This window comes from Pseudophryne corroboree, chromosome 5 (genome assembly GCF_028390025.1).
Source record: "Pseudophryne corroboree isolate aPseCor3 chromosome 5, aPseCor3.hap2, whole genome shotgun sequence".
NCBI classification, from domain to species: Eukaryota; Metazoa; Chordata; class Amphibia; order Anura; family Myobatrachidae; genus Pseudophryne; species Pseudophryne corroboree.
The window spans coordinates 445,733,076-445,757,088 of record NC_086448.1 but is presented as its reverse complement, the minus strand read 5'-3'; the positions used below and the strand labels follow the sequence as shown (position 1 = coordinate 445,757,088).

General features: G+C 45.5%; 1 protein-coding gene across 1 annotated transcript in view; it reads left to right on the top strand.

Moving 5' to 3' along the window:
- Positions 1-24,013, top strand: part of NFX1 (nuclear transcription factor, X-box binding 1) — a 290,477-nt gene that overhangs the window by 253,222 nt on the left and 13,242 nt on the right. The window contains exons 16-21 of the mRNA XM_063922914.1: positions 439-669; positions 3,616-3,689; positions 6,063-6,164; positions 14,457-14,498; positions 20,022-20,117; positions 20,366-20,432. Coding sequence (XP_063778984.1) covers positions 439-669; positions 3,616-3,689; positions 6,063-6,164; positions 14,457-14,498; positions 20,022-20,117; positions 20,366-20,432 — 612 coding nt within the window. The remainder of the gene's footprint in view (positions 1-438; positions 670-3,615; positions 3,690-6,062; positions 6,165-14,456; positions 14,499-20,021; positions 20,118-20,365; positions 20,433-24,013) is intronic.

Genomic DNA, 24,013 nt, shown 5'->3' with positions numbered 1-24,013 from the left:
ATGGTTTTGCCCAACTGCTAACAAAGTTCCTGCTGCGATCAACTCTGAATTAGGCTCTATGTACAGTCAGGTCCATAAATATTGGGACATCAACACAATTCTCATATTTTGGGCTCTATACACCACCACAATGGATTTGAAATGAAACAAACAAGATGTGCTTTAACTGCAGACTTTCCGCTTTAATTTGAGGGTATAGAAACCGTTGTAATTCCTACACCGTTCACCTGATTTGGATGTAAATACCCTCAAATTAAAGCGGAAAGTCTGCAGTTAAAGCACATCTTGTTTGTTTCATTTCAAATCCATTGTGGTGGTGTAAAGAGCCCAAAATATGAGAATTGTGTTGATGTCCCAATATTTATGGACCTGACTGTATGTTACCCAAAATAGTGCGGTATTGGAGTGCTAATATTGTTCTTTCTCTGTTCTACAAAGCTTAGGAACAATATCCCATGCCATCTTACTGATATCTCATGTGGCCTGCGTTGCAATCAGCTTTTAAAGTGTGGAATGCACAAGTGTAAAAGGATCTGCCACAAAGGCGAGTGCCTCATAGATGAAGACTGTAAGCAGCCCTGTACTCTTCCGAGACCAGACTGTGGGCATCCATGCTTAAACTGTTGCCATCCCTCACAGCCATGTCCATCTTCCACTTGCACTGCAATGGTAATTGTACTCTACCTATTACAATGACAAAGTCATCTTGATGCTTTTTTGCCACTTCATTACCACATATAGGGCTGTGGTTACACAGTGCACTATTTAATGTGTGCGTCATTGCTCTGTACACTATTTAAGTCAGATGTAAGTGTAAGGAGACTTGCACTTTTCAATAAATAATCCATTGATGTACAGATGAATAGTGTCCTAGGTAACCTAGTAGATTAGGTTTGTATTACCTTACATTACATCACCATTGTAAACAGATTTGTCACTATTTTTAACTTTTTCAAGTATTGTTAATTTAGGGTTATCTTGTAATGATTTTTAATCCAGCTGTTTTTAAAGATTTGCAAGTAATATAAAACAGTAAAGGTTTTTCTGTTCAGTTTTCTGTGCTTACCTGATAGTAAATTTATTTTCATCAGTAAAATTCCCGCACATTTTCCATAATGTTCTGCAAAGTATAAGGCTGTAAATGAAACTAAGGCAACAATGGGATCTAAAAGAAATATAAGTGAAGGCGCACAATATGTTAACCGACTGCTGTTTTGATACAAATTACTGATTTATTTCAAATTACTGATTAAAATCTTAATCTTACATACAAACAGTAAAGCAAAATTATTAGCATAAAACCATGAAACAATGATTTGGTAAATTACTCCATAAGCAAGTGAATGTAAACTCCACACAGATTGCGCTTTGATTGGTAATGCTCCCTTTTACAAGCTTCATTGCATGCACCTACAGAGGTTAAACCAATTAGGGAAGAATTCTCCTTCAGCCGAAATAGTACTTGCACATAAATAAGCAAAGTTAGTATTTGTTCCAAACAGAATAGTTGTTAGTTCACAAAGGGATTAATTAGTTGCATGCACTTATGCGGTTAGAAATTAACTCTCCTTCGGCTGAGTAGATGTAGTATCATGCACCAATGATTTGGAAAGATTTTAGATTCAAGCAGACTGACTGTTAAATCGTGCAAAAAGACAATCATAAATGGTGACATGCCCCTTTAAAAAGGATGCTGTTCATATATGGGGTGTTTGTATGTTAATACTTCACCCATCCGTTAGTGTCAGGAGCGCTCCTGGGTTGTGCAAGCCTGTATGTACTCCTAGTGTTTCCTCCTGCCTGGTCCACAGTAGCTGGAATCTTGGTATCAGATGCAGGGGATGGGGGACTCGTAGCTGAATCTACGGGATTCTTGCACGGCCACAGACTGTGGGAGAGTGGGCCATCTGCACGTGTCGCGTCCCGCGACTTCCGGGTTCGGGCTTCCGGACTTTGCGTTCCACTTGCGGTTCACAGGAAATGGGTCACCTGACGCGTTTCTCCGCCCACAACAATGTTGTGGGCGGAGAAACGCGTCAGGTGACCCATTTCCTGTGGAACGCAAAGTCCGGAAGTCGCGGGACGCGACACGTGCAGATGGCCCACTCTCCCACAGTCTGTGGCCGTGCAAGAATCCCGTAGATTCAGCTACGAGTCCCCCATCCCCTGCATCTGATACCAAGATTCCAGCTACTGTGGACCAGGCAGGAGGAAACACTAGGAGGACATACGGGCTTGCACAACCCAGGAGCGCTCCTGACACTAACGGATGGGTGAAGTATTAACATACAAACACCCCATATATGAACAGCATCCTTTTTAAAGGGGCATGTCACCATTTATGATTGTCTTTTTGCACGATTTAACAGTCAGTCTGCTTGGAGCTAAAATCTTTCCAAATCATTGGTGCATGATACTACATCTACTCAGCCGAAGGAGAGTTAATTTCTAACCGCATAAACCGCATAAGTGCATGCAACTAATTAATCCCTTTGTGAACTAACAACTATTCTGTTTGGAACAAATACTAACTTTGCTTATTTATGTGCAAGTACTATTTCGGCTGAAGGAGAATTCTTCCCTAATTGGTTTAACCTCTGTAGGTGCATGCAATGAAGCTTGTAAAAGGGAGCATTACCAATCAAAGCGCAATCTGTGTGGAGTTTACATTCACTTGCTTATGGAGTAATTTACCAAATCATTGTTTCATGGTTTTATGCTAATAATTTTGCTTTACTGTTTGTATGTAAGATTAAGATTTTAATCAGTAATTTGAAATAAATCAGTAATTTGTATCAAAACAGCAGTCGGTTAACATATTGTGCGCCTTCACTTATATTTCTTTTAGTGACACATTTTTTATGTTGAGTGGATTTCCAGGTCCACATTGTGAAGGCAGCCAAAATTAGGTTGTCCTCTCTATTTAGAGGCTACATTCAAGAAAAACTCGGCACCAGACACATTTTTTTCTGTTCTAACAATGGGATCTGTTTGCTGCTATTAGTAGCACAGGCTCAGAGGACTTCACTTTCATCCATGAATGTACATAGGGCCTGATTCTGATTTGTACTTGATTGCACAGCCGCAGGAAGCAGATGTGCAGTACCATACAAATTGAATGCAAATGCAGCAGGAGGCGTCTGTAGGAAATAGACTCCTCCTGCATGCATCTACAAGATCAGAGTGCTGCATTGGATCACCATCGCCACTATCTGTTACAGCACGTGGCCAGTCTGTGTAAGCCGAAACATACTCAGACTGACTCTGACGATAAATACCCTTGGCCCCGCACACCTACATAACGAATCCAGTCTCCATACCCCCAAACTCAACAGCTTGTCAATCATGCTGCAGCTAAGGGGAGACTGTGAGTGATATAGCAAGGCCCGTTCTGCACACGCCCAAAACAGGTTGTGTGCATGCACAGACCCCCACCAATCGTATTTGTATGTATACCATCGGATTTGTGTACAATTCTGAATCAGGCCCACAGTCTTCATTAATCATTTATGAATACAAGCATTTGTGTCAGGACTTTGTTTCTTGTTCAGCTAAGCGCATGGGGTGCCAGTAGAGCGATTAAGGCTGTGCTAATACCTCTCATGTCATTTTCAGGTAGAACTTCAGTGTGAATGTGGGCGACGGAAAGATAGCGTGGTTTGCACAGTTGCTTCCTCTACTTATCAAAGGTTAGTATTTCATTTCTATTTAATGTATTTTACTTGATGGTTTCTTTAGTAGTTGCGCTTCTATCACTTACGAGTTACATTGAACATGATGCAGTCACCATGTCGACAGTCTATATTGTTGTGATGTTGACATTCATTAGGCAGCCTGGGTTAGGCTTCGGGAAGGAGGGGTTATAGCTTAGCGTTACTTAGTACTGTAACTGCTTTAAGACATTTTGAAGTCACCAGTACCTGACCGCTCTATCCATTAGATACCCCCGGAACAACTGGATATCCATTATTAAGTATGTAACCTCTGTACTGGGACACAATGTTTTGTCTACATTTTAATCATGTCAGTATTTCATCAGTATTGACTTGATGAATTTCAACGGAATTTATCCAAAATGTCTGAACTACGAATATAAATTAATAGGGCTATTTAAAGGGTTTGTGCACCTACGATAGCAACCACTGCATCTTTATTTTGGTTGTCCAAACAAACATTTGCTGTGGCTTAGGAACCCGTTTGTTTAGGCTTACCATACCATCCCTTTAAACCAGGACGCTCATGAATTGCATTGGTTCTGTGTACAGAACCTGTAAATAGTCCCGGTTTAAAGGGATAGTATGGTAAGTATATATATATATATATATATATATATATATATATATACACACACTGCTCAAAAAAATAAAGGGAACACTTAAACAACACAATGTAACTCCAAGTCAATCACACTTCTGTGAAATCAAACTGTCCACTTAGTAAGCAACACTGATTGACAATCAATTTCACATGCTGTTGTGCAAATGGAATAGACAACAGTTGGGAATTATAGGCAATTAGCAAGACACCCCCAATAAAGGAGTTGTTCTGCAGGTGGTGACCACAGACCACTTCTCAGCTCCTATGCTTTCTGGCTGACGTTTTGGTCACTTTTGAAAGCTGGCGGTGCTTTCACTCTAGTGGTAGCATGAGACGGAGTCTAAAACCCACACAAGTGGCTCAGGTAGTGCAGCTCATCCAGGATGGCACATCAATGCGAGCTGTGGCAAGAAGGTTTGCTGTGTCTGTCAGCGTAGTGTCCAGAGCATGGAGGCGCTACCAGGAGACAGGCCAGTACATCAGGAGACGTGGAGGAGGCCGTAGGAGGGCAACAACCCAGCAGCAGGACCGCTACCTCCGCATTTGTGCAAGGAGGAACAGGAGGAGCACTGCCAGAGCCCTGCAAAATGACCTCCAGCAAGCCACAAATGTGCATGTGTCTACTCAAACGATCAGAAACAGACTCCATGAGGGTGGTATGTGGGCCCGACGTCCACAGGTGGGGGTTGTGCTTACAGCCCAACACCGTGCAGGACGTTTGGCATTTGCCAGAGAACACCAAGATTGGCAAATTCGCCACTGGCGCCCTGTGCTCTTCACAGATGAAAGCAGGTTCTCACTGAGCACATGTGACAGACGTGACAGAGTCTGGAGATGCCAAGGAGAACGTTCTGCTGCCTGCAACATCCTCCAGCATGACTGGTTTGGCAGTGGGTCAGTAATGGTGTGGGGTGGCATTTCTTTGGGAAGCCGCACAGCCCTCCATGTGCTCGCCAGAGGTAGCCTGACTGCCATTAGGTACCGAGATGAGATCCTCAGACCCCTTGTGAGACCATATGCTGGTGCGGTTGGCCCTCGGTTCCTCCTAATGCAAGACAATGCTAGACCTCATGTGGCTGGAGTGTGTCAGCAGTTCCTGCTAGACGAAGGCATTGACGCTATGGACTAGCCCGCCCGTTCCCCAGACCTGAATCCAATTGAGCACATCTGGGACATCATGTCTCGCTCCATCCACCAACGCCACGTTGCACCACAGACTGTCCAGGAGTTGGTGGATACTTTAGTCCAGGTCTGGGAGGAGATCCCTCAGGAGACTATCCGCCACCTCATCAGGAGCATGCCCAAGCGTTGTAGGGAGGTCGTACAGGCACGTGGAGGCCACACACACTACTGAGCCTCATTTTGACTTGTTTTAAGGACATTACATCAAAGTTGGATCAGCCTGTAGTATGTTTTTCAACTTTAATTTTGAGTGTGACTCCATATCCAGACCTCCATGGGTTAATAAATCTGATTTCCATTGATAATTTTTGTGTGATTTTGTTGTCCGCACATTCAACTATGTAAAGAACAAAGTATTTAATAAGAATATTTCATTCATTCAGATCTAGGATGTGTTACTTTAGTGTTCCCTTTATTTTTTTGAGCAGTATATATATATATATATGTGTGTGTATATATGTGGATGTGTGTGTGTATATATGTTTACAGGCCAGTTTGAAGAACGTGATGTTGAGGGCAGGTCATTTACAGATTAATTCATGATATGATTTTATGTATTCTAGAATAGCTGCTATATCCATGGCTGCAAAGCTGACAGAGATGCAGTTAGGAGATTCAGTGGAAATCGGAAAGCTTGTCACAAAAAGAGAAATGAAGCAAACCAGGTAAAACAATTGTGCTTGTTTTTATTTTATTCTTTTACAAAAAAAGTAAAAACCCATAGGGCCGGATTCAATTAGCTGCACCAATTACCGCGGGGTTGTAGCTGTAGCCCGGCTATTAAATTCCAGCATATGATAAGCTCACAGGCTGCAGTTAACTCAGATTTCTATTTGAGTCTAAAGGAGGCTCGAACAGAAATCTGCGGTAAGTATGGCTTTCTGCCCTTATTATGGGTGCCGCAAACACATGAACCCATAGCTCCAAGCACTTATCCTGCAATCTATGCATTAACGTGTGAGGAAAAGGCTTATGATTGAATAGCTCAGCGCTGGGTGTAAAAGCCAGGGTCTAATAGCAGTTTTCCTTGTGCGGATATTTGAATCTCACTATTTAGCACAGTGTTTACAAACTCCAGTCCTAAGGCACCCCTAAAGCTGGCCACACACCAACTAGATTACCTTTCCAACTAGCCAACTAATTGGATGGTTGGAACAACAATCAGTTAATGTATAGGGGTATATTCAATAACTGTCGGAAGCTGCCGTCTTGTCGGGAAGACGGCAGCTTCCGACAGTTTTAGGTCGGAAGGGGTTCCGACCTATTCATTCCGGCCTAATTTATTCCGACAAGTCGGGAAACCCGACTTGTCGGAATGCACGTTGATCGCGGCTTCAGCTGCGATCAGCGTGCATTGTCGGAAGCGGGGCCAAACCCGATAGGTTTTAGCCCCGTTTCCGAGAATCCCAATCCGACTTTAAAAAAGGTCGGATTGAGATAAGTGAGCTGAGAGCAGGAGACGTGAGAGCAGGGACCCAGCGGCAGCGTCCACCCGGCTCCAGCAAGTGATGTCCCGCTTGCTGGAGCCCGGTGGACGCTGCCGTGAGCCTCTGCTGCTGCAGCCGCTGCTCCCCCGTCTCCTCCTCTCCTCCCCCGTCTGCTCTGTCTCCTCCGCTGCTCTCCCCTCCCAGCGCCGCAGACATCACCTCACCCCCGACGCCGCATCCCGCTCCCCCCTCACCCCCGGCGCCGCTGACCGCTCACCCCCGGCGCCGCTGACCGCTCACCCCCGGCGCCGCTGACCGCTCACCCCCGGCGCCGCTGACCGCTCACCCCCGGCGCCGCTGACCGCTCACCCCCGGCGCCGCTGACCGCTCACCCCCGGCGCCGCTGACCCCTCACCCCCGGCGCCGCTGACCGCTCCCCCCTCACCCCCGGCGCCACTGACAGCTCCCTCTGCTGTCAGCGGCGCCAGGGAACGTTTTTGATTCTCAGCTGTATATGGTACTAATTTGTTCTACAGCTTTTAGTGCAAAAGTACATTTATGTTGCCAGTTGGTTATTTTTTATTGTGTTTATAGTAATACATTGTAATATTGTACCACAAAGAACTACCATTTTTATACACGAGTCAGCCCACAGCGCTGCCTTTCTGTGTTGTTTTTTCTGGTTAAACAACATTTCTCTGACGTCCTAAGTGGATGCTGGGACTCCGTAAGGACCATGGGGAATAGCGGCTCCGCAGGAGACTGGGCACAACTAAAGAAAGCTTTAGGACTACCTGGTGTGCACTGGCTCCTCCCACTATGACCCTCCTCCAGACCTCAGTTAGAATCTTGTGCCCGGCTGAGCTGGATGCACACTAGGGGCTCTCCTGAGCTCCTAGAAATAAAGTATATTTTAGGTTTTTTATTTTACAGTGAGATCTGCTGGCAACAGACTCACTGCAGCGAGGGACTAAGGGGAGAAGAAGCGAACCTACCTAACTGGTGGTAGCTTGGGCTTCTTAGGCTACTGGACACCATTAGCTCCAGAGGGATCGACCACAGGACCCGACCTCGATGTTCGGTCCCGGAGCCGCGCCGCCGGCCCCCTTACAGAGCCAGAAGCAAGAAGTGTTCCGGAAAATCGGCGGCAGAAGACTTCTGTCTTCAACAAGGTAGCGCACAGCACTGCAGCTGTGCGCCATTGCTAATCATGCACACCTCACACTCCGGTCACTGATGGGTGCAGGGCGCTGGGGGGGGGGCGCCCTGAGGGCAATATTATAATACACCTTGGCTGGCAAATCATCACAATATATAGTCCCAGGGCTATATATGTGATAAATTACCCCTGCCAGAATCCATTAAAAAAAGCGGGAGAAAAGTCCACCGAAAAAGGGGCGGGGCTATCTCCCTCAGCACACTGGCGCCATTTTTTCTTAACAGTGCAGCTGGAAGACAGCTCCCCAGGCTCTCCCCTGTAGTTTTCAGGCTCAAAGGGTTAAAAAGAGAGGGGGGGCACTAAATTTAGGCGCAATATGTGTATACAAGCAGCTATTGGGGGAAAAATCACTCAGTTATAGTGTTAATCCCTGCATTATATAGCGCTCTGGTGTATGCTGGCATACTCTCTCTCTGTCTCCCCAAAGGACTTTGTGGGGTCCTGTCCTCAGTCAGAGCATTCCCTGTGTGTGTGCGGTGTGTCGGTACGGCTGTGTCGACATGTTGGATGAGGAAGGTTACGTGGAGGCGGAGCAGAGGCCGATAAATGGGATGTCGCCCCCTGTGGGGCCGACATCAGAGTGGATGGATAGGTGGAAGGTATTAACCGACAGTGTCAACTCCTTACATAAAAGGCTGGATGACGTAACAGCTGTGGGACAGCCGGCTTCTCAGCCCGCGCCTGCCCAGGCGTCTCAAAGGCCATCAGGGGCTCAAAAAAAAAATAAAAAAAATACGCCCATTACCTCAGATGGCAGACACAGAGCCTGCTGATAAAAAGCAGGAGGCTATCCTGAAGTCTGTATATACACACTCAGGTACTATACTGAGACCTGCATTTGCCTCAGCATAAATAGTGCTGCTGCAGCGTGGTCTGATACCCTGTCAGATAATATTAATACCCTAAACAGGGATAATATTTTGCTAACATAGAGCATATTAAAGACGTCGTCTTATATATGAAGGATGCACAGAGGGATATTTGCCGGCTGGCATCCAGAATTAATGCAATGTCCATTCTGCCAGGAGGGTTTTAGAGACCCGGCAGTGGACAGGTGATGCTGCCTTTAAAAGGCACAGGGAGATTCTGCCTTATAAGGGTGAGGAATTGTTTGGGGATGGTCTCTGGGACCTCGTATCCACAGCAACAGCTGGGAAGAAAAAATTTTACCTCAGGTTTCCTCACAGCCTAAGAAAGCACCGTATTTTCAGGTACAGTCCTTTCGGCTTCAGAAAAGCAAGCGGGTCAAAGGCGCTTCCTTTCTGCACAGAGACAAGGGAAGAAGGAAAAAGCTGCACCAGACAGCCAGTTCCCAGGATCAAAAATCTTCCCCCGCTTCCTCTGAGTCCACCACATGACGCTGGTGCTCCACAGGTGGAGACAGGTGCGGTGGGGGCGCGTCTCGGGAACTTCAGGGACCAGTTGGCTTGCCCACAGGTGGATCCCTAGGTTCTGTAAGTAGTATCACAGGGATACAGGCTGGAGTTCGAGGCGACTCCCCCTCGCCGTTACCTCACATCAGCCTTGCCTGCTGCCCTCGGAGAAAGGGAGGTAGTACTGGCGGCAATTCACAAGCTGTACTTCCAGCAGGTGAAATCAAGGTACCCCTCCTTCAACAAGGCCGGGGTTACTATTCCAAAATGTTGTGGTACCGAAACCAGACGGTTCGGTGAGACCCATTCTAAAATTGAAATCCTTGAACACTTATATACGAAGGTTCAAGTTCAAAATGGAATCGCTCAGGGCGATTATTGCAAGCCTGGAGAATTTCATGGTATCACTGGACATCAAGGATGCTTACCTGCATGTCCCTATTTACCCTCTTCACCAGGAGTACCTCAAAATTGTGGTACAGGATTGTCATTACCAATTCCAGACGTTGCCGTTGGTCTGTCCCCGGCACCGAGGGTATTTACCAAGGTAATGGCCGAAATAATTATCCCGTACTTAGACGATCTCCTTATAAAGGCGGGGTCCAGGGAGCAGTTGTTCGTTGGAGTAGCACTATCTCGGGAAATGCTACAACAGCACGGCTGGATTCTGAATATTCCAAAGTCGCAGCTGGTTCCTACGACGCGTCTACTGTTCCTGGGTATGGTTCTGGACACAGAACAGGATAAAAAGGGCTTCTCCCGGAGGAGAAGTCCAAGGAGTTGTCGTCTCTAGACAAAGACCTCCTAATACAAATACAGGTGTCGGTGCATCAATGCACGCGAGCCCTGGGAAAGATGGTAGCTTCTTACGAAGAAATTCCATTTGCCAGGTCCCATGCAAGGATTTTACAGTGGGATCTGTTGGACAAGTGGTCCGGGTCGCATCTTAAGATGCATCGGCGGATAACCCTGTCTCCAAGGAACAGGGTGTCGCTGTTGTGGTGGCTGCAGAGTGCTCATCTTCTAGGGGGCCGCAGATTCGGCATACAGGACTGGGTCCTGGTGACCACGGATGCTAGGCTTCGAGGCTGGGGGGCAGTCACACAGGGAAGAAACTTCCAAGGACTATTGAAAAGTCAGGAGACTTCCCTACACATAAATATTCTGGAACTAAGGGCCATTTACAATGCCCTAAGTAAGGCTAGACCCCTGCTTCAACACCGGCCGGTGCTGATCCAGTCAGACAACATCAGGGCGGTCGCTCATGTAAACCGACAGGGCGGCACAAGAAGCAGGATGGCGATGGCAGAAGCCACAAGGATTCTCCGATGGGCGGAAAATCATGTGTTAGCACTGTCAGCAGTGTTCATTCCCGGAGTGGACAACTGGGAAGCAGACTTTCTCAGCAGACACGACCTCCACCCGGGAGAGTGGGGACTTCATCCAGAAGTCTTCCAAATGATTGTACACCGTTGGGAAAGGCCACAGGTGGACATGATGGCGTCCCGCCTCCACAAAAAGCTACAAAGATATTGCGCCAGGTCAAGGGACCCTCAGGCGATAGCTGTGGACGCTCTGGTAACACCGTGGGTGTACCAGTCGGTGTATGTGTTCCCTTCTCTGCCTCTCTTACCCAGGGTAATGAGAATAATAAGAAGGAGAGGAGTAAGAACTATACTCATTGTTCCGGATTGGCCAAGAAGAGCTTGGTACCCAGAACTCCAAGAAATGATCTCAGAGGACCCATGGCCTCTGCCGCTCAGACAGGACCTGCTGCAGCAGGGGGCCTGTCTGTTCCAAGACGTACCGCGGCTGCGTTTGACGGCATGGCGGTTGAACGCCGGATCCTGAAGGACAAGGGCATTCCGGAGGAAGTTATCCCTACGCTAATTAAAGCTAGGAAAGAAGTGAACGCAAACCATTATCACCGCATATGGCGGAAATATGTTGCGTGCTGTGAGGCCAGGAAGGCCCCAAAGGAGGAATTTCAGCTAGGTCGATTTCTGCACTTCCTACAGTCAGGGGTGACTATGGGCCTAAAATTGGGTTCCATTAAGGTCCAGATTTCGGCTCTATCGATTTTCTTCCAAAATAGAACTGGCTTCACTGCCTAAAGTTCAGACTTTTGTTAAGGGAGTGCTGCATAGTCAGCCCCCGTTTGTGCCTCCAGTGGCACCGTGGGATCTCAACGTGGTGTTGGATTTCCTGAAGTCGCATTGGGTTGAGCCACTTAAATGCGTGGAGCTACAATACCTCACGTGGAAAGTGGTCATGCTGTTGGCCTTGGCATCGACCAGGCGTGTATCAGAATTGGCGGCTTTGTCGTGCAAAAGCCCTTATCTGATTTTTTATATGGATAAGGCGGAATTGAGGACTCGTTCCCAATTCCTTCCTAAGGCGGTATCAGTTTTTCATGTGAACCAACCTATTGTGGTGCCTGCGGCTACTTGGGACTTGGAGGATTCCAAGTTACTGGACGTAGTCAGGGCCCTGAAAAGTATGTTTCCAGGACGGCTGGAGTCGGGAAAACTGACTCGCTATTTATCCTGTATGCACCCAACAAGCTGGGTGCTCCTGCTTCTAAGCAGACTATTGCTCGCTGGATCTGTAGCACGATTCAACTTGCACATTCTGCGGCTGGACTGCCGCACCCTAAATCTGTAAAAGCCCATTCCACGAGGAAAGTGGGCTCTTCTTGGGCGGCTGCCCGAAGGTTCTCGGCTTTACAAATTTGCCGAGCTGTTACTTGGTCGGGTTCAAACACTTTTGCAAGAGTCTACCAGTTTGATACCCTGGCTGAGGAGGACCTAGAGTTTGCTCATTCGGTGCTGCAGTCATCCGCACTCTCCCGCCTGTTTGGGAGCTTTGGTATAATCCCCATGGTCCTTACGGAGTCCCAGCATCCACTTAGGACGTCAGAGAAAATAAGATTTTACTCACCGGTAAATCTATTTCTCGTAGTCCGTAGTGGATGCTGGGCGCCCATCCCAAGTGCGGATTGTCTGCAATGCTTGTTTATAGTTATTGCCTAACTAAAGGGTTATTGTTGAGCCATCTGTTGAGAGGCTCCGTTATATTTCATACTGTTAACTGGGTATAGTATCACGAGTTATACGGTGTGATTGGTGTCGCTGGTATGAGTCTTACCCGGGATTCAAAATCCTTCCTTATTGTGTCAGCTCTTACGGGCACAGTATCCTAACTGAGGTCTGGAGGAGGGTCATAGTGGGAGGAGCCAGTGCACACCAAGTAGTCCTAAAGCTTTCTTTAGTTGTGCCCAGTCTCCTGCGGAGCCGCTATTCCCCATGGTCCTTACGGAGTCCCAGCATCCACTACGGACTACGAGAAATAGATTTACCGGTGAGTAAAATCTTATTTTTTCCTAGATGATGGTGTGTTAACCTGAAAAAGGAGCTTTTGTAATTACATGTTCACTCATCTCCCCAACATTATAGTACGGTACTGGACAGATGAACGTTACTAATATTTAAAGTATTTGCATTAAGAAGAAAAAGGCAAATATGGGATTATCAAGACAGGAGCAAAAAATATATGAAACAATATTATCATGTATGTCCCATCAGTCCTCTCTAGGCAGCAGTGCTACAGTAAATGCACTTTTCTTTCAGAGCTCTGCTTTTCTTTCAGCAGCATGGCCTCATTCGCCACCTCCTCAGATCCTACTGCATAGTTAAGAGATCTGAGGTGGCGGAGTTGTTATACCCACACTCGGACCGTTTTTAAACGATGTGTCTGTTCGATCAATCGGAAACGCTCACATCATTTTAAAAAATCTTACCGTGTTGTAGGCACCTTAAGGGTGGCATGCAATAAAGGGAAAATGTGGCAAAACTCCTGAAATATCCCCTTTTCGGACTTTGGTCCATTCTTTCTAAGACCCTCAATCCCGGGCTTCAATGTGGTACCGCATATTGCCCTGAGAGGGATCCAATAGGATCCCTCTCAGCTCCCCCCTCAGCCGCTGCGCAAAGGATGCCCCATTTTTTATCTTGTATAAGGGAACAGTGCATATCAGTGCTTCTGTCTTTTAAGGAATGTTTCTGGAAGATCTGAATTTATTGACATGCGGTGTATGCATCTCGTATCAGTATATTATATTAACAGTTAAAATGTATGCACCATTTATATAAGTATGTATGTATGTATGTGTGTTTGTGTGTGTGTGTGTGTGTGTGTGTGTGTGTGTATATATATATATATATATATATATATATATATATATATATATATATATACATATATATATATATATATATATATATATATATATATATATATATATATATATATATACAGGTTGAGTATCCATTATCCAAAATCCCACATTTTTTGGTCCCCTACTGAGATAATGACACATATATAGATATTATATTATATATCTATATAATATATCAATATATACACATAGTATATATGTTATTATCTCAGTAAGGAACCCAAAAATGTGGGATTTTGGATAACGGATACTCAACCTGTATATAGCAAAGGACTTCAATAAAGTGTTAGATTTGGTTCCTAATTTTAAAATGTTACATACAAAGTTAGATTATTTAATACAAAGTTTATTATCTTGGAATGCTACAGATGTTCTCGGTACACCGACTAGATAGCAAACGTTATGTCCACATGCCATATTCCCCGTACTCTCTGCAAAAAGACAATGTGTGTGGGTGGGTGCCTTTTTAATTGTATTTTTTTTTTAAACTGAACGTAACAATCTTATTGTGATTGTCACAGCAATCCGCAAGAAATTGTTCAGCAGCAGAACACTTTCAGGCTAATTGAGAAAGGTTAGAACAAGTAGGCGAATTAAGTACTGGGAGCAATTGGGGGGATGTTGGAGATCTGGCCTTGTAAATGATCGTCCTTCCACGACTAGCTTCCCACTGACTTGCTTTATGTTGGCTTCGATTATAGGTTGCAGTGTGATGAAGAATGTTTTGCTTTGGAAAGAAACAGGTAAGCAGGCACATTTGTATATGTGTTTTATGATTAGTGTATTGCATGAGGTATTGAGGAAATATGCTCTTATCCTATGACGCAGCTAATCTGCAGGCTGTCTGACTTAAGCAGTGGTGAACATTGCATATTTCTGGAACATGATCATTTTCCTGATTAGTGGCATATTAAAAGAAATGACAAAGCAGAGTACCCACCTTCAGTTGAAATGACTGGAGAATATGGTATGGTAAGGAAGCTACATATAAAATCGTCATTTGAACTGTTTACCATTAGTAAGGTGTTTCTCTTGCCAAAACTTTCTTTACTACCCAACAGCATTGAAATAGTATTTATGAGACATTGAAATTGGGCTTTAGAGAGCAACCATTTATCGTCACACTGGATCAGGGAAGCTTGTTAACTCTTGTTAAAACAAACTCTGACAAATGTTGATTTTCAAAAAATGGGGAGCCTGTGAGGATACAGCAATTCCCATCTCAGGATATCCTGTAGAGTATCGCTTCTCAAACTGTGTGCTGCGACACTCTACTGTGTCATGTGCTAGTCCCCGGTGTGCCACACACAATGACAGTCACACAAAAATAGGCTGTGCCACACTCCAGCCAATTAGCGGTACAAAAGGAGGAGAGTGTGCTTACCCACTCTCTCCTCTCCCCCCCCCCCCCCCCCCCCCTCTTTCCTCAGTAGGATGAGAGACTAATTGGAAATGAAGAGGAAAGAAGCCTTAATGTAAGTAAACTGTAATGGTTAAAGAGAACAGGAGGGTAAAGAAGTGTTTGGTTTGCAAATAACCACTGCGAGTGTGTGCTTTGGGTACAAGAAGGTTCATTTATATTTATTTTTCTATCTTTAAAATGTTGTGTCAGTTATGTGGATATCGTTGTTCAGTGTGTCACGCCAGTAAATAGCTAAGAATCACTGCTCTATAGTCATAGTACCTGACAGTTTCTCAAAGGGAAAGCAAATTCCTTCCTAACTCCATACATGGTAGACTGATTGCTTCTCTGAATCAATCATCTCAGGTGCCCTGTTTTCCTTATAATAACCATTGGTACAATTCCTTGTTAGAGTGACATCCAATCAACAATCCAGTGATTCTGCCATCTTTACCACTTTTGTCAGTGAATCCTGTAGTTCTCTTTACCCTGACAGTGAAAACACTTTTCTGTGCTGTTGGTGATTTTCCTCTAGTGCAGTGGTTCTCAGCCTCAACCCTCAAGTTTTCCCAGCAGGTCATGTTTTGAGGATATCTGCCTATGAAAGCAGGTGGGATAATTACTGACAAAGAATAACAATTCACCTTTGCATGGTCAAAGAAATCCACAAAACATGACCTGCTGGTGGTACTTGAGGACTGGAGCTGAGAACCACTGCTTTAGTTGAAGTAGACTTGAAAGTTAAGAGTGTAAGCCAAGCCAAATTTTGTATTGTCTTTGAATACATTTGTGGAAATGAATTGAGTCATCACCAGTGTAGACAGGTCGAAGTTTTTGGTCTCTGTCTCTCCTACTGGTGGGATGTCTCGAGAAAGGAAAGGTTGTGTTTAGCAACCGAAACGTCGACCGGTGTGTCTACACTGGTGATGTGAGTAAATAAAGGCTCATTGGAGTTAATGATTAAGAAAGACCCTGGTGAGTGCACCTTTATTATATCATTATTATTTATAAGATATATACATAGTCTCCAAAACCGTATGCTATATTCCAGATTAAATGATTTAGAAGATAGCAAATAACATTTGTTAGTAATTTTGCATGCACACATACAGTATATGCCCCACGATATACAGTTTATCAGCAGCTGCCTGACACAAAGTGCTGCTACTGCATTTTATCTAGTAATATTCTTACATTTTTATCTCCGATATCCAGAATTAAATCGCATTTAGTTTACAGGAAGTACACTTATTCCAACAACCTTAATACATGACCTTACATTTTTTTCACATGTAACATAGGGGTACAAGTATGAAGCAGTGATAAGAGTTGTGAAGTGAGCCAGTGGAGAAGTTGCCCATGGCAACCAATCATCTGCTCCATACAATTGTATAGTATGCAAATTATAAATGTTACTTCAATGCTGATTGGTTGCCATGGGCAACTTCTCCACTGGCTCACTTCTCCGCTCTTATCACTGCTTCATACATTTACCCAATAATCTGCTGTTTATTTTGTCCAATTCATTGATAACCGTAAGCTAGGTATCCAGTGGATTTCAGTTTACATAAAAAATGCAAGTGTCAGAATGGGGATGCGTGCCCAGGACTCTATAGAAGTCTAGGAGTGCAGGGGAAATGTAACCATGCCCCTTAAGTTGCTGTTAACATGCTCCCCTCTGCAAGCGAAGCAGCGATAGTCACGACAGAAACACAATCCACAGAAAAGGGCAGAGCTGCATCCGCTCTAGTGGTCATGCACTCCCAGTATTGGCAGGCCGTGCCCTCCTTGTACCGGGCCTTGCCCAGTGCCTCAACAGACCCATGTCCTTATACAAGTATAATTTTTACCGACCACACAAAAGTATAATCCATGGGAGCATGGGCACAGTGCTAAATGCTGCTGTTGGAGCCCACCACAGATGGACTGAGTTCCATTAAGTCCAAGCACAACTCCATTGAAATGAGTGGTGCTATAGAAATCAATAGGAAAAATACAGCACAACAATGATCAAACGCTTGTATAAACCCATAGTGGGCATGTGCACAGTGCATTCACCTAGACATGAAGGGTAATAGACCTAGACTTTGAACGCAAGATGCAAACAGCTTCCAGAAAATCGTCCTGCAGCCACACACTATGGATATATAGAATAACAAAGGCATTACTTTTCCATTTAGTAGCATGCTTTGAATTTAAAAAGGAAAGTCAGTTGTGGGTAACTGTCCATTGTGTTTCATGTAAATTGTACTTATAGAAACAAATTTGTTTCTTTATTGTATATAAGGAGGGGTGATACTTTAAAGTGGAACTAGCGGGTTCCTCTGGTAGTGTTCCTTTCACCAGTTAAAGCAGTAATTCTGTGCTAAGGTTCTAGGGGCCGCATATCTTCTATATAACAGTGAAAATTTGTCTCTGTCTTGCTATACAAATCCACGGTTTACAAGCGAAGATCGTGAAATTTGACATACCGTGGAGGCAATGAAAAAAAAATAGAAATCCCTAGCACCCCTGGGGGGGAGACAGCAGCACAGAGTGTATCAGGAGACAGCATACCTCTGGAATTGCTGGAGCCATGTACTCACAAATTGGTACACATATGCCACAATCTGGGAACAAACACTGTGGGGGGAAAACACCCCTAGCACCCCCAGGGGTGAGGCAGCAACACTGAGTATTTCAGCAGACAGCATAACTCTGGAATGCCTGGAGCAATTTACACCAAACCTGCTACACATATGACTTACACTCTGGGACCAAACACTGTGGGGGTCAGATACCCCTAGCACCCCTAGGGGTGGGACAGCAGCACAGAGTATGTCAGCAGACAGCATAACTGTGGAAAGCCAACTGTAAAGCGCAACGGAATTTGCTGCGCTATATAAGAAACTGTTATAATAAATAAATAAATAAATAAAGCCTGGAGCAATTTACACCAAACTTGGGACACATCTGACTACAATCTGGGAACAAACTCTGTGGGGGTTAGACACCCCTAGCACCCCTAGGGGTGGGCCTGCAGCACATAGTATTTCAGGATACAGCATAACTCACGAATGCCTAGACCAATTTTACACAAACTTGCTACACATATGAGTTACAATCTGGGAACAAACACTGTGAGCTACAGCAGCATAGCAGGAGGATGGGGCACCGCCGCCACTCACAGCAGCGTCCACCCGGCTCCAGCAAGCGAGGTACCGCTTGCTGGAGCCGGGTGGACGCTGCCGTGAGCGGCGACGGTTCCCCATCCTCCTGCTATTCTGCTGTAGCAGCTGCTCTCCCCCATCTCCTACTCTCAGCTCCCTCATCTCAATCCGACTTTTTTTTTTAAAGACGGAATGAGATGGTCAGGAACGGCCAAATCCGACAGGATTTGACCGTTCATTGAATAGTCCTTGTCGGATCCATTCCGACAAATGCATGTCGTAAGGAATCCGACTTTAATTGAATATACTGTACCCCTAAATCGGTCAATATATAAAACAATTTTCTCAACTTGAAATGTATTATCTTTTCAATAAAATAAATTAAAATTGTTTACATTATTTTTATCTCTAAAATGTAACATTTGTCCGTGAAGAGGTTAATGTTTATTTTGTATTGTTTTGTGGTTGTATTTTGTGTGTTTTTATTTGTGTTGAAAAGCTTAATTAAAAAAAAACACATTTAAAAAAAAAAAAGTGGATCTAGCAGCTTAAAGGCCCATACACACTGGGCGATTTTGAGCTGATAGCAGGTCACTTGGTGTTTTGAGCTGTTTTCAGCTCAAAACCGCCCAGTGTGTATGCCCCGGCAATGAGCGCTGATGCGCGCTCCACCTACATCACTGGCGGCCGCTGCTCATCTACTGGTATTACCAGCAGATGAGCGGCGAGGTGGACGGCTTTCCATAGTGTCCTGCTATGGAAAGCTGTTCACCCCCGCTGACATCTCTGGACAGAAGGGAAAAGCGCTCAGTGTGTATGCACTGTGCGCTTTTCAGCACAGCGATGTCAGTGATCATCACTGTGCATACACGCTGGGCATAAACGCCCAGTGTGTATGCACCTTAAGGTGTATCTAAAGGTCCATACACACTAGTAGATTTTCATTTCAAAAGACTTTGACAACATCTCTGAAAGATAGATCTTTCACCCAAAGTAGTGCATACACACTGAGCTAATTTCCCAAAGAGCAAGAGATTTTCAGGAGGAGAAAAACTTTGCTGAAAATCTTTCATTAGAAAGGCCATTTACATAATGGGCTGGGTTACATAATGGGCTGGGTTTGAATTCCAAGGGTGGGAGCATGGGCCATTGTAAAAAGGGGGACTGCCGCCGTAGTGTGTGTAAAAAGGGGGACTGCCGCCGTAGTGTGTGTAAAAAGGGGGACTGCTGCCGTAATGTGTGTAAAAAGGGGGACTGCTGCTGTAATGTGAGTAAAAAGGGGGACTGCTGCCGTAATGTGTATAAATGGGGACTACTGCCATGTGTTTAAATGGGGATTCTGCTTATTATGTATTTCTGCTGCGGGGTACAGTGGGCTCCACAAGGAAAGACATAGGGGTGTAGAGTAGGATCTTGATCCGAGGCACCAACAGGCTCAAAAGCTTTGACTGTTCCCAGAATGCACATTATGAGCATGTGGACATCTCATGTTAATGTTATGAATGTTGACATGTCATAGCGCACCTGTACCGTATACCTAGACTGTGCAGTTGCAGGCAATTATGTGCAAACCAGTAAAGGTGTAAAAGTCCTAGACCTGTGATCTCAATGTAGTTTTAGTATAAAAATTCTCCTCCAAAGTCTGCTCGCTGTTCCGTGGCTTTATATACAAGTAGCCTTGTACTTTGCTATTACTGTTGTAAACTTTCTTACAGGTGTCTAGCAGAGGCTTTGAACATTTCTGAAAATTCAGATCCTTTTAATGTTCGTTCTGGATCCAAGTACAGTGATAGCCTTAAAGATGATGCCAGGTTTGTAAAAATACAATGTCCTTTGTGTTGTGTCCCCATGACATGCATTGGCATTTCCATGAGCATCAAATATCTGCAATTACTGTATTTAAAGATGGGCTGAATTGCTCCATATATAAGCTGTTTTGTACTGTTACTCTTGTGTGAGTAGTACGGGAGCTAGTAACAATCCTAATTTACTTCTGTAACTGATGCTATAATATATTAATAAGTCCATAATAAAGTGACTATTTTCTGTCAATCTGCAGAAAAGATATGAAGTTTGTCTCGGAAATCGAGAAAGAAATCAAAGCACTTGTGGATGCTGTCAACAAGGTTGGTTGATCTACCTCCACTGTATAATACCTTATTTCTGTTGCGGGGTACACTGGGCTCCACAAGGATAGACATTGGGGTGTAGAGTAGGATCTTGATCCGAGGCACCAACAGGCTCAAAGCTTTGACTGTTCCCAGAATGCACAGCGCCGCCTCCTCTATAACCCCGCTTCCCTGCACAGGAGCTCAGTTTTGTAGTTGGTGCTGCAGTAAGCAGTTACATAACAGAGGGACTGCTCCAGGCAGCCCTAAGAAGAGCTTTTTTTGAAGAAAAAAGTGAAGACTTCAAGGGCAGCAGCGGTGGTAAATGTCAGAAGACATTCACTGCTGCAGCTCCAGCTCTCCCCAGCGGCGCTGTACACTCCCAAGCCCTGGTTGCCGGGTAACTACAGCAGGAGGCTCCGGTTTTCTTCATGTCAGGCACACACGACGGGGGCTCTCCGGGATCACGTGGCCACGCTTCGGGAGGTGGTAAGTGGGTCCCGCTTGCGGGACCCGGTCTTTATCGTGTTCCGGCGCAGTCAGTGGGAGGTGGGCCGCGCGCGCTGGCGGTGGACACTGTGGCAGTACAGGCGATCCCACTAGATCACCAGGGCATGGGTGCAGGTCAGGTTTTCTCTCTAAAGCATTTTTCAGTAGCCCACAGTACCCGGTGGTTTTGCCAGCAGAGGGATAAGGCTTAGACCTGAAGCCCCTCCTCCAGCCCCAGGGCACCATTTTCCGCAAATGTTCCCGCCCTGGAGCTGCATATCTGTCTCTCCCTCATTCCCTGTCAGTGTCTGGGCGCCATTATCTCTCAGCTTCACTGTTCCTGGGACTGCTTGGGCAAATCCTCCTGTGTAAAGCCGCCTGGTTGTCAGTGCTGTGACTTTACATGACACTTAAGTATTCTACCTGCCATTTTAGACAGTGCTAGTTAAGAAAGAGTGCATTTAGTCAGGATTTTCTAGTACAATTACCCTGTGATATACATCCAGTTCTTACTGTGTAGTGTTATATCTATTGACTATATAGCTATTTTTCTCTGACGTCCTAAGTGGATGCTGGGACTCCGTAAGGACCATGGGGAATAGCGGCTACGCAGGAGACTGGGCACAACTATAAAGAAAGCTTTAGGTCTAACTGGTGTGCACTGGCTCCTCCCACTATGACCCTCCTCCAGACTTCAGTTAGAATCTTGTGCCCGGCTGAGCTGGATGCACACTAGGGGCTCTCCTGAGCTCCTAGAAAGAAAGTATATTTAGGTTTTTTATTTTACAGTGAGATCTGCTGGCAACAGACTCACTGCAGCGAGACGAACCTACCTAACAGGTGGTAGTTTGGGCTTCTTAGGCTACTGGACACCATTAGCTCCAGAGGGATCGACTGCAGGACCCGACCTTGGTGTTCGTTCCCGGAGCCGCGCCGCCGTCCCCCTTACAGAGCCAGAAGCATGAAGAGGTCCGGAAAATCGGCGGCAGAAGACTTCGGTCTTCACCAAGGTAGCGCACAGCACTGCAGCTGTGCGCCATTGCTCCTCATGTACACCTCACACTCCGGTCACTGATGGGTGCTGGGGGGTGGGGGCGCCCTGAGGGCAATATATGACACCTTGGCTGGCAAATCTACATCATATATAGTCCTAGAGGCTATACAGATGTAAAAATACCCCTGCCAGTATTCCAGAAAAAGCGGGAGAAGTCTGCCGGAAAAGGGGCGGGGCCATCTCCCTCAGCACACTGGCGCCATTTTTCCCTCACAGCTCCGCTGGAAGGAAGCTCCCTGGCTCTCCCCTGCAGTCTGAACACTACAGAAGAGTAAAAAAGAGAGGGGGGGCACTAAATTTAGGCGCAGGCTAGATATATATATATTGATATATAAAAAGCAGCTATAAGGGAAAACACTAATTTATAGTGGGATCCCTGTGTTATATAGCGCTGTGGTATGTGCTGGCATACTCTCTCTCTGTCTCCCCAAAAGGCTTTGTGGGGTCCTGTACTCTGTCAGAGCATTCCCTGTGTGTTTGCGGTGTGTCGGTACGGCTGTGTCGAAATGTTTGATGAGGAGGCTTATGTGGAGGCGGAGCAGATGCCTGTAAATGTGATGTCACCCCCTGCGGGGTCGACACCTGAGTGGATGGTGCTGTGGAAGGAATTACGCGACAGTGTCGACTCCTTGCATAAAAGGTTTGACGACATACCTAATGTGGGACAGCCGGCTTCTCAGCCTGTGCCTGCCCAGGCGTCTCAAAAGCCATCAGGGGCTCTAAAACGCCCGCTACCTCAGATGGCAGACACAGATGTCGACACGGATACTGACTCCAGTGTCGACGATGATGAGACTAATGTAACTTCCAGTAGGGCCACACGTTACATGATTGAGGCAATGAAAAATGTGTTGCACATTTCTGATGTTACCCCCGGTACCACAAAAAAAGGGTATTATGTTTGGAGAGAAAAAACTACCAGTAGCTTTTCCTCCATCTGAGGAGTTAAATGAAGTGTGTGAAGAAGCGTGGGCTTCCCCTGATAAAAAGCTGGTAATTTCTAAGAGGTTACTAATGGCGTACCCTTTCCCGCCAGAGGATAGGTCATGCTGGGAAACATCCCCTAGGGTGGATAAAGCGCTCACACGCTTGTCAAAGAAGGTGGCACTACCGTCTCCGGATACGGCCGCCCTGAAGGAATCTGCTGATAGAAAGCAGGAGGCTATCCTGAAATCTATATATACACACACAGGTGTTATACTGAGACCGGCTATTGCTTCAGCCTGGATGTGCAGTGCTGCTGCTGCGTGGTCAGATTCCCTGTCAGAAAATATAGATACCCTAGACAGGGACACTATATTGCTAACCGTAGAGCATATAAAAGACGCACTTTTATACATGAGGGATGCACAGAGGGATATTTGCCGGCTGGCATCCAAAATTAGTGCAATGTCCATTTCTGCCAGGAGAGGGTTATGGACTCGGCAGTGGACAGGAGATGCAGATTCCAAAAGACACATGAAAGTTCTGCCTTATAAGGGTGAGGAGTTGTTCGGGGATGGTCTCTCGGACCTCGTTTCCACAGCAACAGCTGGGAAGTCTACATTTTTACCCCATGTTCCCTCACAACCAAAGAAAGCACCGTATTATCAGGTACAGTCCTTTCGGCCCAATAGGGGCAAGCAGGTTAAAGGCGCGTCCTTTCTGCCCAGAGGCAGAGGTAGGGGAAAGAAGCTGCAGCATACAGCCAGTTCCCAGGAGCAAAAGTCCTCCCCCGCTTCCTCTAAGTCTTAGTGTTATATCTATTGACTATATAGCTATTTATATATAAGCTAGTCCAGTGCAGTATTATTGTTAGTAATAACCTCTGCATTGTACAAACTGTGACTATCTGTGTGTGCATTAGATAGCTGAGTGGTGTCCATTTCGTGTCTTTCACTCAACTTGTTATACCTATATTCTATAACCTGAGGGGGCTTGGTGCGTCAGGTTTTATATTGATATAGGATTTTCACAAAGATATCTCTCCTTTATCTCTGCTGGTGCTGACTACACTGCGCAGGGGTTTGGGTAAGAGGTATTGTGCTGCTGCCAATTGTACTGTGTTACCTGATAC